This window comes from Antechinus flavipes, chromosome 2 (assembly GCF_016432865.1).
Source record: "Antechinus flavipes isolate AdamAnt ecotype Samford, QLD, Australia chromosome 2, AdamAnt_v2, whole genome shotgun sequence".
NCBI lineage: Eukaryota > Metazoa > Chordata > Mammalia > Dasyuromorphia > Dasyuridae > Antechinus > Antechinus flavipes.
This window is the reverse complement of record NC_067399.1, coordinates 656,136,381-656,154,583: the sequence shown is the minus strand read 5'-3', so window position 1 is coordinate 656,154,583 and position 18,203 is coordinate 656,136,381. Positions and strand designations below refer to the sequence as shown.

General features: G+C 42.7%; 1 protein-coding gene across 1 annotated transcript in view; it reads left to right on the top strand.

Annotated features, from left to right (window-relative positions):
- The window catches only part of STOX1 (storkhead box 1), a 73,978-nt gene extending 57,039 nt beyond the window's left edge, over positions 1-16,939 (top strand). The window contains 5 exon segments of the mRNA XM_051982564.1: positions 4,980-5,132; positions 9,498-10,204; positions 10,207-11,329; positions 11,332-11,812; positions 16,748-16,939. Of these exon segments, the coding sequence (XP_051838524.1) occupies positions 4,980-5,132; positions 9,498-10,204; positions 10,207-11,329; positions 11,332-11,812; positions 16,748-16,904 (2,621 nt within the window). The 3' untranslated portion in view covers positions 16,905-16,939.
- The last annotated feature ends 1,264 nt before the right edge of the window (positions 16,940-18,203 follow it).

Sequence of the window (18,203 nt, the reverse complement as noted above, 5' to 3'; positions counted from 1 at the left end):
CTGTCTCTCTCTGTCTCTGTCTCTCTGTGTCTCTGTCTCTCTCTCTGTCTCTTTCTCTCTGTTTCTCTCTCTGTCTCTCTCTGTCTCTTTCTCTCTGTCTCTCTCTCTCTCTCTCTCTCTGTCTCTCTCTCTCTCTCTCTCTCTCTGTCTCTCTGTCTGTCTCTGTCTCTCTGTCTCTCTCTGTTTCTCTCTGTGTGTGTCTCTCTTTGTCTCTCTGTCTCTCTCTCTGTGTCTCTGTCTCTCTCTCTCTGTGTCTCTGTCTGTCTCTCTGTGTGCCTCTGTCTCTGTCTCTGTCTCTCTCTCTCTCTTTCTCTCTGTCTCTTCTCTCTCTCTGTTTCTCTCTCTCTCTGTCTCTCTGTGTGTGTCTCTCTTTGTTTCTCTCTCTCTTGTCTCTCTGTCTCTCTGTCTGTCTCTGTCTCTCTGTCTCTCTCCGTTTCTCTCTCTGTGTCTCTCTGTCTCTGTCTCTTTCTCTCTCTGTCTCTCTGTTTCTCTCTCTCTCTCTCTGTTTCTCTTTGTCTCTCTCTCTCTCTCTCTATCTCTCTCTGTCTCTCTGTTTCTCTCTCTCTCTCTTGTCTCTCTGTCTCTCTCTCTCTTTCTCTCTGTCTCTCTGTTTCTCTCTCTGTCTCTCTGTTTCTCTCTTTGTCTGTCTCTCTGTTTCTCTCTCTCTCTCTGTGTGTCTCTCTGTCTCTGTCTTTCTCTCTCTGTGTCTCTCTCTCTCTCTCTCTGTCTCTCTCTCTCTGTTTCTCTCTCTCTCTCTCTCTCTGTCTGTCTCTCTCTGTGTGTCTCTGTCTCTGTCTCTTCTCTCTCTCTCTCTGTTTCTCTCTCTTTGTCTCTCTGTCTCTGTCTCTCTCTGTCTCTCTGTCTCTCTGTCTGTCTCTGTCTCTCTGTCTCTCTCCATTTCTCTCTCTGTGTCTCTCTGTCTCTGTCTCTTTCTCTCTCTGTCTCTCTGTTTCTCTCTCTGTCTCTCTCTGTCTCTCTGTTTCTCTCTTTGTCTGTCTCTCTGTTTCTCTCTCTCTCTCTGTCTCTCTGTTTCTCTCTTTGTCTCTCTGTCTCTCTCTTTCTCTGTCTCTGTCTCTCTCTTCTTCTCGTTCTCTTCCTAGCTCTGAGATGGCTCCTTCTCAGTCTGCTCTGCTAGATTCTCATCCGGACCACACTCTCTAAGTGTGCATGTCCCTCGAGGCTCTGTCCTGGCCTACATCCTCTTCTCCATCTCTATTACTTCACTCGGTGATCTCATCATCTCCCGTGGGTTCGATCATCCCCTCTATGCTGACTATCCCTCTCCTGCCCTGCCGTGCCCCTATTTCCCATCTCCCTTCAGACATCTCTCCCCCTTGTCCCTTCATATGCAGCCACCAAGGCCTTTGGTTCCATCTCTCAAATATGGCCGACGTGGCCCCTCTGGGACCGACCCTCCTGCCCTCACGCACTAGCTGCTGGTGGTTCCACCCGCCTCGAGTCCCTCCCCACCTAACTCCGTTCAGCCACAAAGCAATTCTCCTGAACCTCGGATCCCGCCGTGTCATCTCCCGCCTCCCACCCAGCAAGCTGCAGTGGCTGCCTCTGGGAGCAAATGCACAATGCTGTGTCTGCAATCGAGGCCTGCCTCGCCCCTTGCCCCTTCTTACTTGTGCTCCTCTACCTTCCACGTACCACTCTGCTCCCGTGACACGGCCTCCAGGCTGTTCACAAGACGCTCCATCTCTTGATTCCAGGATTTTTCTCTGGTTCTTCCCCATGACTGCAGTACTCCCATCTCCACCTCCCAGCTTCGCTAACTATTTAATCCTATCCAAAAATCGAATTTTCCATGGGAAGCCGTTCTCAATCCTTCTTAATTCGAGTGCCTTAGAAACTCTCTAGAGATGCAACATGATCGGAGACCTTCTCTAGTACTTTCTACTAAAAAAAAAAACCAGGAAAAATGTATGTGCTGTGTAGTTCACTAATTCATTTGGAAATTAATATTCTTTAAGGTCTAAATACAGAATGACACAATCTAAAAAAAAGATATCATTTCGTAAAATTCTTCCAAGTTGTCACTTGTCTTGATACTTATAGAGGCCTTCTCCAATCTCAAAACTATTATTTTTTTTAAAAAGGAAGAAAAATCACATTCTCATCTCAAAGGGAAATCTTGGTCCCTCTGAGTTCCTAGAACATATAGGATTCCCTCCACAGGTTTTGGGGACTTGGGACCAACTATAAGTGATCTTTTCACTCTTTGGATGAAAAATGAAATGATCCTAGATCCTTCCACGGTTTCCTTTAGCATATAAACCAGTCCAACAGAAGGTTTTGACAAAACTTAATCCAGGTTTTTCTTTCCATATAAGGCATTCATGTATCCCTTTGCAGATAAGACTGTGTAGGGCCAGATAAAGATTTCTTTGGGTCCCTTTACTATAAATAATCATTTGAAATTTCCCAAAGAATCCCTGCCAGTTTGTTAGGGCAATCTACATGAAATTCCTCTCACTAGGACGGGCAAATCTAACTTAAAACAGTTTAGAAGAGCCTCAAAGGTGTGGGACTCCCAGGAGGGAAGCACTTGGGGTTAATTCTTCAGGATTTGCAAACCAGCCTTATCTTCTAGACCTGTAATGCAATGATCTCAGACCAGCTGTCTGGCTTCTTTTTGCAATTAGGGCAAGCAAGTCTATGTTTAAAAGGAGGAAAAAAAATAATAAACATTTATGAGCCAGCACAGTGTGCTCGAGGCAAATGTTTAGCCCTAATATTTTAGGGCTATGAAATCCATGCTGCTTATATGACCTTTCAAACTTGTAAACGATTCAGGAATATAACAGATCTTAGTACTTAAGCATTCAAACCAGGAAAGGTTATCTCAGAAGACCTTGTCTAACTTGGAAAGAAAACAGGCCAGAAAATCAACTGTCCACACTGCCTGCCCTAAAACAGATGGGGGGGAATGCTAATTTTTCTCCAATAGAGCCCAAAACATGAGAGTCCTGGACTGAGAATCTCTCCAGTAGATATTTACAACCAAAAATTATCCCGAATGAAGCCCCAGAGTGGATGTAGTATGTAAAATGGAGATATTAGTATTTAGAGTGCCTGCTTCAAGGTATTGTTGGAAGGTAAATCCTTTGCTTGCGTGACCCTCTCTGCCAACGGGAGTTACTCTTTCATGTTACTTTCCCTCTCGACTCCGGCTCAGAGGCAGTCGAGGGGATTCTCGCGGCCCAACCAGTGGTTAGAACTCTCCGCTCTATTCCAGCACTGAGGTGCCAGACCAGAGATTTGCTGTTATTAAAGCTTATCTCCTTTTTCTACGACTTCTGGCCTGTGCAGGCCCACAGACCCAAGAGAGGTAGGATCTCATGTCACTTTGGAATAATAAACCCCACTTGGGGTGTCTTGGGAAGATGCTAAATTACACAGGAGTGGGGTTTTCAGAGGGAATGACTAAAGCACCTCTTTAACCTCCCATCATTCCCCCTTCTCAGTGTTGGGGGCCTTATATGGCCTCCGAGGTTCTGAGCAGTCATGAGATTCAGTGATTTGCTAATGAGACCCTGACTAATCCAGAGGCTGAGATGGCAATAGCCGACATAAAAATGATAGCTACCATTTACTTATTTATTGAGGTTTGTGATGTGTTTACAGATAGTAATCTCATTTTATCTTCACAACAATTCCGGGAGAGATGGTACTTTTATTATCTCCATTTTGCAGATGTGGAAACTGAGGCTAAGGAAATTTAAGCACCTTGTCCAAGACTAAGTAAGTGTCTGAGGCAGGATCTGAATTAAGTTTTTCTTCCCTCTAGCATCCTATTCCCTGAGTCACCTAACTCCCCTTTGTTGCCCAAGGTGAGGTCGTGGGACCTTGTCTGTCAGGGACTAAACTAGGAGCTCTCTTTCAGCTCTGAATCTGTGATCCCATAATCCTTTGAAGCAAGGCTGTAATTTCCCCATCCTAATTATTAAGGCTGTGTCTTTATTTAGTTTCTGAGACGTACAGTGACCAAGAAGCCTGTCTGTCACTCCTCTCAGATCAGTGGGTAGGGAAGGTTAGCAATTATCCCTCATCCCATGTCAGGAAATAACATCCATCCCAACAAAGGGAGGGATAGCTATATTAAGTGCTTACTAGTTCAAGATCAGCAAGCATTTATTAAACACCTACTTTATGCCAGATATTGTGCTAAGTGCTGGCAATATAAAGGCTAAGAGAAAGAAAAATACTCTCTCTCCTCAAGGTGATTACATTCTAATATGGGAAAATTCATATAAAAGAAACCTGAAGGGGACACAAGGCTGACCTGCAGGTTCCGGGGGAGCCACAGGATCAAGGAACTGAGAATGCTTCAGATGAGCTGGAGTGAACTCTGGGGTGAAGAGATTTCTCAGGCAGGGGAATGGACTTAGATGAATGTCCAGGGACTGGGCTAAACACTGGGCACACATATATACACAGTTCTATCCCTGCTCTCAGGAGGCTTTCCTTCTGATGGAGAAAAACAACCCACCGTGGGAAGCTGAAAAGCAGAGGGAGAAAGGGCCAGTTAGCAGGGGAAGGAAGAGAAGGATTCTATGAGGTTGGTTTACAACGTGGCAGCGACCCTTCCTAAAATGACAGCAGAGTGGCGAGTCACCAGAGAAGAAGACCTTTGGGGAAGACCCCAGAGCTCTGACTTTTGCAAAACCTTTCCCAATACCTCATTTCATTGAGCCTCCCAACAACCCTATGTTTGAGGTTCTGCAGGCATTCCACTCCATTTTATAGATGAAGAAACCAAGTCCCAGAGAGGTCGTCTGATTTGCCTTTGTCCGCCATCCGTAGCCACCAGATCTTCCCAACTTCCCGGCTGCTGGAAAGCATTAGTTTGGTTCTCTGTGACTCCACAAAAGAGAAAAATGACGTGTTTGCTGAGAACTGCTTGTCGTCTTGACTGGACCGTCCGGACGTTTCATAGTGCGGATTTTCAAACTTTGTGGTTTTTTTCTCCGTAGGGGATGTTTTTCCAGTGCAGATGAATCCAATTACTCAGTCCCAGTTTATACCTCTGGCTGAGGTCCTTTGCTGTGCAATAGCGGACATGAACGCAGCTCATGTTGTGGTGACCCAGGAGTCCCTGATGGATCAGCTGGTGAAACACTATCCAGGTATTTTGGAAGCCTCCCTCCTTGGTGGAAGATGAATAATGCGTTGTGGGTGGCTGGTTGGTAACACTATTCCAGGCCGTCTTAACAAAACTCTTAGGGATCAGAGGCCACGGGCCAGAGAATCTTAGCCATGGCAAATTAGCAAGTTTTTATCATGACACTTCATTGTAAACATTGAAATAATGGTTGTAATAATAGTCAATTGACATTTATTTATAGAGTGTTTTGGATTAATTTACTTATTTAAATTAATATATTTATTTGAATTATTTATTTAAATTAAGTGTTTGTCATGGTAACATTTGTACCTACACAGGATAATCCAGTGGAAAGATAACAGGTTCTAGAAGAAAGAGATCTGGGTTCAGATACTACCTTTGCCATTTATTGCCTAATTTTTGTCAAGCTGGTCATTTAACTTCCTGGGACCTCAGTTTTCTCATCTGTAAAGTTAGGGAATTTAGAATTATAGGGGTATAGTTCTAGAGCTGTAACCTCAAAAGCCTTTTGGTCCAAAGGTAGAAAGATCTGCCTCAGGAAGTGATGGGTTTCCCTTCATTGGAGGTCGGTAAGCCCAGGATGGATGACCACTCATCAGGTATGCTATAATGGACATTATTTTATAGATGGAATGGGCAAAATGGCACCCATGCTTTCTAGAACTGTAAGCGTATGTTCTTGTTTTCCAGAAGAAAATAGCATTTTAAATAACAATTTTGATAACTTCTCAACTTGAAAAGCCAATCAATTAATCAATAAACATTTTTAAAATTGTTTAATATATCCTGAAGTCAATGCTTCTTAGCACATTGCCTGACATACATCAGATATTTAAACAAGCATGTTAAATGATTTAAAGACCAAAATGAAGCCGTTCCTGCCTTCAACAAAATTATATTAGTTATATTTAATCAAATGATACTTAGAATTTGAGTTGGATAAGACTATTAGGATCATCTAATCCAATCTCTTTGGGTTTTTTCCCTCACCATTTTTTATTTCTGACCTTAATATGCACTAAATAAAATGTATATTTCTATATATAGTATAGAATAAGCAGGGAAGATTATACCTGCAACTCTGTGTCTATTATGAACATCTTGCTTTAATTTTTAAGTATACAATAAATTCAACCAGTAACTTTCAAAGCTTGACTCCTTCTAGCCTCTTCTTCCCTCCCCATCTCTCTTGAAAAAATTAAAACAAAGCCCGTGTAATCCATTTACATAGTCAAGGAAAACAGACTTCCACGCCAGCCATATCCAAAAGTGTGAGAATCCTTCTTGAATCAGTCACCTCTGTTAGGAGATGAGTCAAATGCTTCATCATTGGTCCTTTGGTGTTGTTGGCCACAGTACTGATGAGAGTTCTTAAGAGTTCTTAAGTCTTCCAAAGTTGTTTGTCTTTACAATGTTTTTATTATAACATAAAATCATTTCCTGGTTCTGCTCACTTTGCTCTGCGTCAGTTCATACAAATCTTCTTAGATTTCTCTGAAGCCATTCCCTTTGTCTTTCCTTACAGAATAATGATATTCCATCACGTCCCTATGTCATGATTTGCTCGGGTGCTACCTGGGAGATGGCATCCCCTTATTTTCCAGTTGCTTGCCACCACAGATAAATGCATCCTTTCATTCTTTCTTTAATCTTTTTTGGGGGATATAAATCTAGTAGTAGTATTGAGGGATCAAAGAGTTGTGACTTTGGGGAAGCACAGGAGAGGAAACTGAGACTTCGAGCAGGGAAGGGACTTATCCCAGACACTAAATGACAAAGCCGAATATCGTGACCAGATCACCATCATCTTTCTGCCATGTTGTATTGTTGTTCAGTCATGGCTGACTCTCTGAATCCATTTGAGGTTTCTTGGCAATGATACTGGAGTAAATTTGCCATTTTCTTCTCCAGCTCATATTACAGATGAGGAAACTGAGGCAACCAGGGTGAAGTGATTTGGCCATGAAAAGCCCCGTCCAAGCCCAACCCCCACTTCGCTGCCTGAAATCAGCTTCAGACATGTAATCTTTGACTGAAATAGAATTTTTGAATTAACAGTGGTTTTATTATAACCTTGGCAATTGGTAATAAAGAAAAGCCACAAACAAATTAAAATTAAAATGCACAGTAAGGGGTGGACGTTTAGGTAATATCCTTAACAAGATGAATAAATAAACAATAGACAAGCCACCGCTTGATTTTGTTTTGTGTCTCCATCTAAGTCTATCTGAAACACAGCAGCTTCTAGTTTTTCTTTTTTAAATTATATAGTTACAGTCACTGTATTTATTAGTCTACTTCCAGCAAGCTCCCTTTGCATCTCTCTATATTTCCTTATATGATTCATGTATTTATTATTTTCTGCTATGATATTCTATTGATTATTTCATATTATGAATATTTGATATTCTATTGATTAATTCATATCTTGAATATTTTCATTTTTTAAGGCTGGTCTCCTATCTCACCCAGGCTAAAAGTCCACTGATCACCCGTGGGCCTGATCTTATTCTTGAATGAATCTGCTCCATTTCTAATAGGGCACGGTGTCCCCTCATTAGGCAGTCTGGTGACCTCCCACCTTGGACTCACTGTATTGATTAGTTCATTGCAGCTCAGAACAATGCAACTAAAGAGATCCCCTGGACTCCCCTCCTCCAGGAGAGAGGATTCCGTGCTTGAGCCATTATACTCCTCTCTGTTATTTCATTCAGCTATTCTCCGATGCTCAAACTTACAGGTCATCAGAATGGCAAATATCCATTTTAGGGCCCAGGGCAGGCAGTACAAAATGCTCCCTCAAATTAACTTTGCAATTTATGATATGAAAATGATCCAGTTTAATAAAGAATAGTTGAACTGGAGTAGAGGCTCCGGGAAACTAGTTTCATGGTGGGAGGGACATCGAAATACCCCTTATGTGGTGAGAGAGAGTCCAGACATGGGCACCCTGCTGGGAGGAAAAGGGAGGGAGAGACCTCAACACCAGTCCTGTGCAGAAAGCCAGGAATACTGGCCAGAAACACAAGGCTAATGGAAGATCGAAGAAGATTAGGCTGGGCTGGTGAGGGAACTTACTTTGTGGTAGCGTTGTATTTTAACTTCTGGTCCAGCCGAATATTAAACTCAATTGTTTCCAGGCTTCCAGAAGAGTATAATTGCTATCAGAATGAGAAATGGCAAATTTTAAAATTCTATGTTCAGATAATTGTGCAAATATGTATGCATAGGTTGGACTTAACATAAATTTCTACCATCTTTAACATATATTGGATGACTTGCCATCTAGGAAAAAAGATGGGAGAAGGGGGGGAAACTGGAACACAAGGTTTTGCAAAGGTTAATGTTGAAGAATTATCCATGCATATATTTTGAAAATAAAAAGCTTTAATAAAAAAATTCTAATCTGGTCTCAGACACTTAACATTTCCTAGCTGTGTGACCCTGGGCACGTCACTTAGCCCCAACTGCCTCATTAAATAAATGAATGAATGAATGAATGAATAACTGAATAAATAAATAGACAGATAAATGAATGAATGAATAAAATTCTATGCTCTTTGAAAATAGTGATTAAATGAAGAATATGTTGTCCATACACACAAATACCAGGAAACTGCTGTGGGGCAGTGGGAGAGAAAAGCTCCCTCATTTTGGGGGAGGGAATAACTTTTTAAAAATACTTAAGTGGCTAAGTTCACTTGGTGCCATTAAGATTAAATCTGTCAATTTTACCACGCCATTGCTGTTCCATCTGAAATAAGCTTAAATGATGTTTTGTTCTGGTTGAGCCCCGTGATGTCTGGTAGACTAAACTGAAAATCTCCCACTTTCCTGTAAAATTCATGGGTATGTCCATTCAGTGTTCTATAACCGATTTCTCGATTTTCTTGTTCCTTTCAAATTTCAACTAGAAAAACTACTCTTCATTTTAAACGAGCCGGTTTTGATTGTGAATTCCGAATTCAGATTTATCGCAGTATTCATATGTGTACGTACATATGTAAAATTTAAAACTGGATAGGGAGTGTACACATAATATGGAAATGTTATCTAGAACATCTTGTTTAGATAAACGTTTATTAAATGGGCACCATGTGCAAAAGAAAGAAAAAGAAAATAATGTCTAAATTTTTTGCCTTCTAAATTTGGTGTCCTGAGGCAGAGTCTCAGTAACTAGCCGGGGTGTTTACGATTGTATCATGTCACACGGGAGAGCTTGTTGCTATTATTTGGACCTTTGCACAAAAAAGGAAGGAATTCATCTCCTCGAGATCATGACTGAGGTCATTTCTGAGTTAGTGATTTTATGCATTTGTTTTTTACGAATGGAAGTAAATCTCTGACTTCTATGTCTTTGCTGTAGGTATAGCCACTCCCTCACAAGACATCCTCTATACCACGCTGGGGAATTTAATAAAAGAGAGGAAGATCTACCATACGGGGGAGGGCTACTTCATTGTCACCCCCCAGACGTATTTCATCACAAACGCAGCGAGCCAGCCCAAGAAGAGAGGGCCGCTGGAAGATCCCCACAGCTGCCCACTGCCAGCTTCCGTCACCTACCTTGTCAGCATGGACAGCCAGGCCGAATTAACCAAAGAAAATGCCTCCCACTGCAAGTCCTGCCGCTGCTTCCCGGAGCCGTGTCCCGCAGAGGGCCGAGGAGTTACGAGGGACGGGGTCGGGAAAGGGCCGAAGGACTCGGCCGGCTCGACGCCGGAGGAGGGCCGCCTTTGGGAGCGGTCCGGCAAGGACAAAGGAAAGAGCAAGAAGTTTGGTCTCCGTCTGCTCTGGCGCCAGATGTCCAGGAAAGACCGGCCCAAGAAGGACCACAGGAGCTTCTCGGCCCAGTTCCCTCCCGAAGAGTGGCCCGTCCGGGACGAGGAGAACTTGGACAATATTCCCCGGGACGTCGAGCATGAGATTATCAAGCGCATCAATCCCGAGCTGACTGTGGATAACTTGATCAAGCACACGGTCCTGATGCAGAAGTACGAGGAGCGGAAAAAATACACGAGTCAGGGCACGTCCACTGACCTGCGGGCGGCGGGACACAAGCAGCCGCCGCCGCCCGGGAGGCTGGGGCGAGGAGACGGCAGAGCCGGTCCGGAAGGCATCGGAGGAGGGGGCATTCCAGCAGGGAGAGGGCCAGAGGCCGGAGCCTGAGGGGATCCCAGGGCAGCGAGCCACGGTCAGTGGTCACCAAGCCAGAGAAACACCCCAAGCCCCCTCCTGCTGAGGCTGTGCCCGACGCCAAAGGCCCGGAGGAAGAACTGGCTCAGACCCCTCTGGGTGGGACTCGCCCAGGAGTCTCCAGCCCCCAGTTTATTTACAAAAAGAGAATCAGCAACCCTTTTCCGGGCTTTCCTCACAGGGGGAACCCGACGGTCAGAGGCTACAAGGGCCAGAAGAGTGGTGACCCGAAACCCAAGCAGACCGAGAAGCCCCCGAAGGCCTTTCGAAGGCCGAGGTCTTTGGACGCCTCCAGAGTCGTGGACAGTGATGTCCACCAGCCGAGCGCCGAGCAGCCCGGAGAGCAGGGCGGGCCGGGAATCCCTTTTAAGCCTGATGACGCCTCTGTCCCATCGGCTGGGGACCCCTTTCAGAACTGTCTCTCCAGTTACTCGCAGCGTGGAGCAGTCAGAGCGAGTGGGAAGGGCCATCCCTTCAGAGAAAGCCTGCCCGGGCAGAGCGCCTACGCCGGCCAAGACAAGATAGGCCCTGAGGTCCAGTGGAAAATCCACTCCCGCACCGACCCAGCGGCGGAGACCCAAACCGAAGCCCAGCGAGGCTCTGCGTCCCAGGCCCCTGGGCGGGGGCTGATGGAGCAGGCTCTCGTGCATCAGTTCCAGAATCTCGGGCTTCTGGATCCTCGCCTGGACAGGACTCACCAGGTCGGACCGCCCGAGAGGCAAAGCAGAGACACCCCAAAGGAGCCGACTGGGAAATGCTGGGGGGCCCTCAGTCAAGAGAACGAGGGCTTTACTGACGACGATGACCATCAGGCTTTGTACCAGAAGGAGGCCGAAGGCCTTGATGACACCGGCAGCTCTCTGTATTTGGAAGAGGAGGAGGAGGAGGAGAAGGACCTTTTGTGTCCCGCTCAGCCGGGCCACATCCCGTTTCCCTTCTCAGATGGAAGCCCCTGGGACAACTTAGGGAAAACTAAAGTGACCGAGGGACCCTGGGCCACTGGCAGATAAGCAGCGACCTGCCTGATTATAGCAGCAAAATACAAAGATTTAAGCCTCAGACTTGCGAAAGAAATGACTATCACAGACCCGCTGGCTCCCTCGCTGACCCGGAAAGGGGCCAGAAGATGGATTTCTCAGGGGAAAACCACGGCCTCCGTCCCCGTGGCTACAGCTGTGAGGAGGACACGGGCTCCGTTTCAAGGGTCCAAGAGCTCGTCGATGGCAGTATATTTGACTATTACAGCGAGGCCGATTCTGAGGCAGAAACTTTGCAGAACTCCACCGGGGAGGTGGGGGAGAAATCGGCTTGCTGGGGCCTGGGGCCGCCAGGCGAGGAGCTGAGGAAGCATTTCAGGCAGAAGCCGGAGCCCTTCCGCGACTCCCGGGTGCCAGGTTTGGCCCAGAGTGTCCAGCAGGAGCAGAGTCATTTAGAAGGAACCGAGAACCACAGTCTGACAGGAGACAGCGGGATCGATTCTCCTCGGTGAGCACCTCACTCTCTGGTGGGACTTGGAGGGACAGACTGTACAGCACTTGTCCTCCAAAGCAATTACCAGCATAGGATCTAGTCCATCTTTACCACATCCATCCCTTTAAGGGACTAACCCTAACCCTGAATGCATTACTTAAAGAACTGTTTCAAATATAATTTCCGTAAAACTGATTTAATTTTGATCTGCCTTTGGCTAAAGCTTCACTGAAACATCTCTAAAACCAGAAAGAAAAATACAGGCTGCTGGGAAGTTTCAGACATCCTAGAGGTTTAGAACAGAGACTTGGAAGGAGGCTCATATAACATTGGGTCTGTCCATTATCTACCTAATTTTGAACAAATCAATTTGATTTTTCAGCATTTTAATTTAAAGAGAAGCACTTGAAAGGTCATCTTGATAGGGTAGTGGTCAAGTCTATTCGTCAGTGAATAGTCATTGGAAAATATTAGAAATTTTTATGAGTGTTAAGAAAGAATCTTGAGAGATGTCACAGATTAAGGAATTAAACCTCAGTGGCATTTGATTTGCCCTAAATGAAATCCCAGTGGTCTCTATAAGGATACTTAGTTTTCCTGGGATAAAAATAATAATAATATTAATATCATATTTCTGTCATTCATAAAGCCCCTTAAGATTTTTTTTTAAAAAAACCACTTTGCAAATGTCTCTGAGAAGCAGGGAGCTTTATTTTCCGTTTTATACATAAAGAAACTTTGATTAAAGTGACTTGTCCAGGATCACAATCACTAAGTTTTCCTAAGTCCAGGTTCAGAGCTCTATCCATTGTACCATTTAGTAACTCATCAGGTACTTTTTTAGAAAATTTTCTATTCATTTCTACTCAGTTCTTCCTTTTTTTTATATAAGAAGGACAAGTTATTTGTTTTGGGGCAAATCATTGCTTTCTCTCGATCTCAGTTTCTTCATCTGTAAAATGAGGGAGTTGGGTCCCATCCTCTCAAAATTTCCTTCAATCAAAATGCACTTATTATATGTGAGGTTGAGTGCTAGAGATAAAAAGACAAAAGTGAAATTGTCCATATCCTCAAGAGATTTGGGACATTTTAATGGGGGGAAATAGCATAAGAGCTAGCATTTAGATAATGCTTTAGGGTTTGCAAAGCATTTTATAAATATTATCTCATTTTGTCCTCGCAATACGTCTGGGAGGTGGGTAATATTAGTGTCCCCATTTTACAGATGGCAAAACTGAGGCAGACTGTGAAATGACTTGCCTGGGCCACACTGTTGGTATCTGAGGCAGAATTTGAATTCAGGTACTCTTGACTACATCTAGCCCTCTCTCCACTGTACCACCTCACTTCCTCAGAAAGTATTTAAGGCATCATGTGGAGAGAGAGAACTATTAGCTGGGAAAAACCAAAGAACCTTCAAGCTGAGCCCCCAATTTCTATGATTCTATTTTCTAATTTAAGTTCAATCTTTTTGTAAGGGTTTAAATAAAGCATAAACTTTCCTCGCTGATGAATAAAAACAAAGATTTATTTTTTTTCCTTTGTTAATTAAAAAATAAATAAGGTCAGTGATTCTACCAGAAGTGATTAAGAGCAAAAAATGACTGCTCAAGAAAGCAGCTCCCCAACATTCAATTTTCTCCCAAGTCCCCTGGTAGATATGTAAGCATCAGCATTGATCATAATGATACAGAGCACTCTAAATATTTTCCGGATTTTGGGGGCAAGGCAGTTGGGGTTAAGTGACTTGTCCAGGGTCTCGCAGTTAATAAGTGTGAAGTGTTTGAGACCAGATTTGAACTCAGATCCTCCTGATTCCAGAGCCAATGCCTCATCCACTGGGCCATACACTGCCCTCCTACATGTATTTTTCATTTTCCTAAAATATATATTTTACATGTGGAAGTTTCTATAATTTGGATGAACAGACTTTGGATAGGTAATGATCAGTTCATCAGTAAGCATTTATTAAGCACCCGCCATGTGTCCTGGTCCAGGGTCCTACCTCTGTATTATGGTGGTTGGTACTAGAATGTTTATAATGAGGGTGGAAGAGGATCTATTGAACAGTCACTTTTTGGATTGTCCTCCCCAGCCTCCCCAGAGGTTACTGCAGCCATTTAAGTGTCCAGCAAAGATTTCCTGCATCCCTCCAGGTGCTGGAAGGAAAAGGGGTAGCATTTTTCTAACCATTCCTCCTCCGGATGTCAGGAAAGTGCCAGAATTAGTCCTGATCTCTCCCTGTTTGCTATTTAACCATATAGATCAAATGTGCCCATGAAAGAAGGGAAGGAGTGGCCGGGTCCCCCAGCTTTGTACGTGACTCCTGGGCCCTTCACAGAATATTCTTTTAAAATACATAAAGTAAAATATACGTGATTATGAAGGAACCCAATTAAATTGAAATACACTCATCAAAATATTTTTTTAAAGAATATTCAGAGATCCTTTGGCCTAGGAGAAGGATCATCGGGTCACCTGAACAAGGACAAGATGATCCATTGGGATTCTAGAGGCGTAGGATGGAGGAGAAGGAAGGGATCTGGAGGAGGCCCCTTGTAGGACATGATGAGATTTCACTTGGGCTATATAGGAGTGACTTCTCTCTGTAAAATGAGCAATTTGGATTATATGATAAGATCCGCAAGGTCCCCTTCTGCTCTAAATCCCCCAAGTGATGAATATGAAATGATGGTCAAAAGGGGAGGAGAAGTTTGGGCTGGAGATGAAACATGAGTGTTTCACGTTATTTATGAACACTTTTCGGCCTTTCTTTGGTCCCCTCCATCATGTTGGAGTTAGCGGTCAGCCATTTCTCAGTCATGTCCAACTTCTTGTGGCTTTATCTGGGGTTTTCTTGGCAGAGATCCTGGAGGGACTGGCCATTCCCTTCTCTGGCTCATTTTATAGATGAGTTAACTGAAGCAGATGGGATTCAGCAACTTGCCCAGGGTAATGCAGATAGTAAGTGTCTGGGGCTGGGTTTGAGTCAGAGCTTCCTAATTCTATCCACTTCACCACTAAGCTGCCTCAGGTCTTCCAGAGCTCTGTGAAGCAGGTGCCATTGGGAACTGGGAACTAGAGCAGTGATTTCCTTAGTGTGTGAAGCCATCTCAGTTGGGTTCTTAACCACAGGTAAGGGCAAAGTTGGAGTTCAGAGAGCAGAAATCTATTCAAGTCAACAACAGAAACATTTCCTAAGACCCACGATGCCCAAGGCACTACACTGGGGAGCTGGGGCTATACAAAGCGTCCTTGTCCTCCAGGAGATTATGTTCTACTGGACTGAGCATACGGGAAAAGGGAGGGAAGGGGACGGGAGAAAGATGGACTTGTCTGGACCACGGAGGCTAAAATGACACTCTCTATCCAGAAAAGGGAATCTCGGGATGGAGCCCGCCATATTTAGTTATTTATGTAAGATAAATTATACTACTTTAAGTGGCCGTGTAGTGAGTGAATTTTAGTTTTATAGTCCCTTAGATACAGAAATACATTAGGGTTTAATTAAAGAGATACCTGCTGTTGAATAGATGAATATATTTAATACCAGTGAAATGTAAGCTCTTTGCGGGAAGGAACTAATTCAGTTTTGTATTTCGATCTCCAGAAACAAACTCAGTGCATGGCCCAAAAGAAAGTGTTTACTAAATGCTTGGGTTTCTTTTTAATTTATCAAGAAATGAAACACAAAAATACACAAAAAAGAACATTTCCATGTACATATCATAAGATAAAAGGATTTAGTATAAAATCATGAATTTCCATCTCATACTGTTTACTAAAAAAAAAAACCTATAAAATAAATACTAAGCGATCATTTTCTTTTTTTAAAAAAAGCTTTTTATTTTCAAAACAAATGTATGAATAATTTTTCAACATTGCCTTGTGTTCCAGATTTTCACCTCCTTCCTCCCACCCCCTCCCCTATATGGCAAGCAATCTAATATATATTATATATGTTAAAATATATGTTAAATCCAATATGTGTAAAGATATTTATACAATTCTCTTGCTGGACAAAAAAATCAGATTAAAAAAAAAAGAAAATGAGTAAGAAAACAAGATAATGCTTAGGTTTTTAATATTTTTCATTTTTTAATATATTTTGTTTTGATCTCATCTTCATTTCCAATCTTCCCTTCTCTACATAGCAATACTCCTTGTAACTATAAAAAGAAAGAGAAATAAACCAATTCAACCAAATTAATAGGCCAATGGAATTTGTCCATGTAGGTAGTGTTCAACTCCTGGAGTCTACCACGTCTGCAAAAAAAGGAGGAAAATCCCTAATTAGTGTTTATTGAATTGGATTACATAAGCAATACAGGTAATGATATCATAAATGTCCAACTGTGGAACATGTTACCCATGAAGGATACTTGGGATTGAGGAGCTGACTTCTTTTAAGAATGTAATTCAGGTTGCACATGTTTTGGATTCTATGTTGGGGGGAGGGAAAAAGGAGGAAAAAAAATGGGAACACAAGATTTTGCAAGCGTGAATGTTGAAAATTACCTATGTAGGGGCAACTAAGTGGTGCAGTGAATAGAGCACCAACCCTGAAGTCAGGAGGACCTGAGTTCAAATCTGGCCTCAGACACATAACATTTCTTAGTGGTGTGACCCTGGGCAAGTCACTTAATCCCAATAATCTCAGCAATAAATAAATATATAAATAAATTATCTATGCGTGTGTTTTGAAAATAAAAAACTTTAATAATAATTTTAAAAAATGAAACCCTGGTTTTATGTATACAGTCAAATTTTAATAGTCTGTTACTCATATTTTATTTATTTATTTTTGCTTTATTTATTTAATTTTTGCTGAGGCAGTATTCAATACAGGAATACAATGCCTTATTTGGTTAATATAAACAGAAATCCAAAGACCTTTCCTTTTTTTTTTTTTTTAAAGTAACAACTCTACTTAATTTTTGATATCTTTAGGACACAGAGCCTGGCATCCAATAATTCTGTCATTCTGGAGGAGCTAAAGAGAAGACGGAGTTTCCTACAGAACTTTGAAGGCCTAAACAGCTCGAGGAACGGACAGATCCTCACCTCCAACTCTCTGCTCCAGTTGACGCCTGTCATAAACGTTTGAGTTTTCTTTTTCTTTGGGAACTTGGGGCTATTTTTCTTTCTTTTTTTTGTAAAAATGTACAGCCTTGACTGTAAATGTTTTAACCCGCTGCCTGTGTCAGATTGACTCTTGTTTTACATACATACTTTATAATTCTTGAATATTTGTGCTCTAGTCACGGCTTTTGTTCTGTTTCTGATCTTTAAAAAAAAAAAAAAAGAAACCTTTTTACAACAGTTTATTTTGGTATAGAGTCATTGGAAATATTAGAATGTTTACAATAAAAAAAAAATCAGATGTGACATTAGTCATCTTTATTGTTGTGCATCAGAGTTGAAAGGACACGGGAGGTGGGTTTGTATCTTACCTCTGACCCTCCCTGAGCTGTGACCTCTCTTTTTCCTGAATGTGCTGTCAAATGGGAGTAATATTTAATCTTGTTCTGCTTGATATAGAAGGACAGACAGATCCTGGATGGATCTGGAGCCCCTAATCTGATCAGTCCTCTAGAAGAATGTAAGCCCTTTGGGGGCAGGCTCTTTCCTTCTTGTCTTTGTATCCCTCATGCCTAGAATAGTGCTGAGATATTGTAGGATTAAAGATTTAGAAATTCAAGGGACCATGGAGAGCATGCATCCCTCCTTCCCTCCCCACTTCTGCCTTTTGTGGACAGATGGGGAGGTTGAAGGCTCTGAGAAATGGAGGATCACAAAGCTAATCAATATCTGAGCTCAGTATTCTTGGCTCCAGGTCTGGCTCCTGCCTGCTGTGCCATACTGCCTTCTCAATAACAAATAGTGATCTTAATGGCATTGATGAGTTACAATGACACTGATAATTTCATTTTTAAAAAAAGATTGTTATTAGCTGGAGGGGACTGGGGAAGGTTTGCTTCTGGAGGAGGGGGCACATTGGCTATTTTCAAACTGCTCATTCGGTGTCACTTTCTACATGTAATGGAAAGAAGTTAGTTGATTTGTGTTCAATAAGACATTGAAGAATATGGGATTCTTGCCAAAATGGGAACCATTCATGGGATTGGATTCATTGCTATAAACAGGCACTTGGGCTTTAAAAGATGGAAAATTGAAAATTGTCTTCATAATTGTAATGAATTTTGAAATTCTATTTGAAAAAAGGATGGGGAAAAGTCCAGTGATTAAAGCAGGGAGGTTGAACAAGAGCATGACCAATGACACGAGCAAAGGAACTCGATCATAATAAAGAGAGAGGAAGAAGTTGAGACTGGGAAGGTAGAGTGGAGCCATTTTTCAAGGACCTCAATTGCAGGATAAAGAATCAGACCTTCCTTGGTAGGTA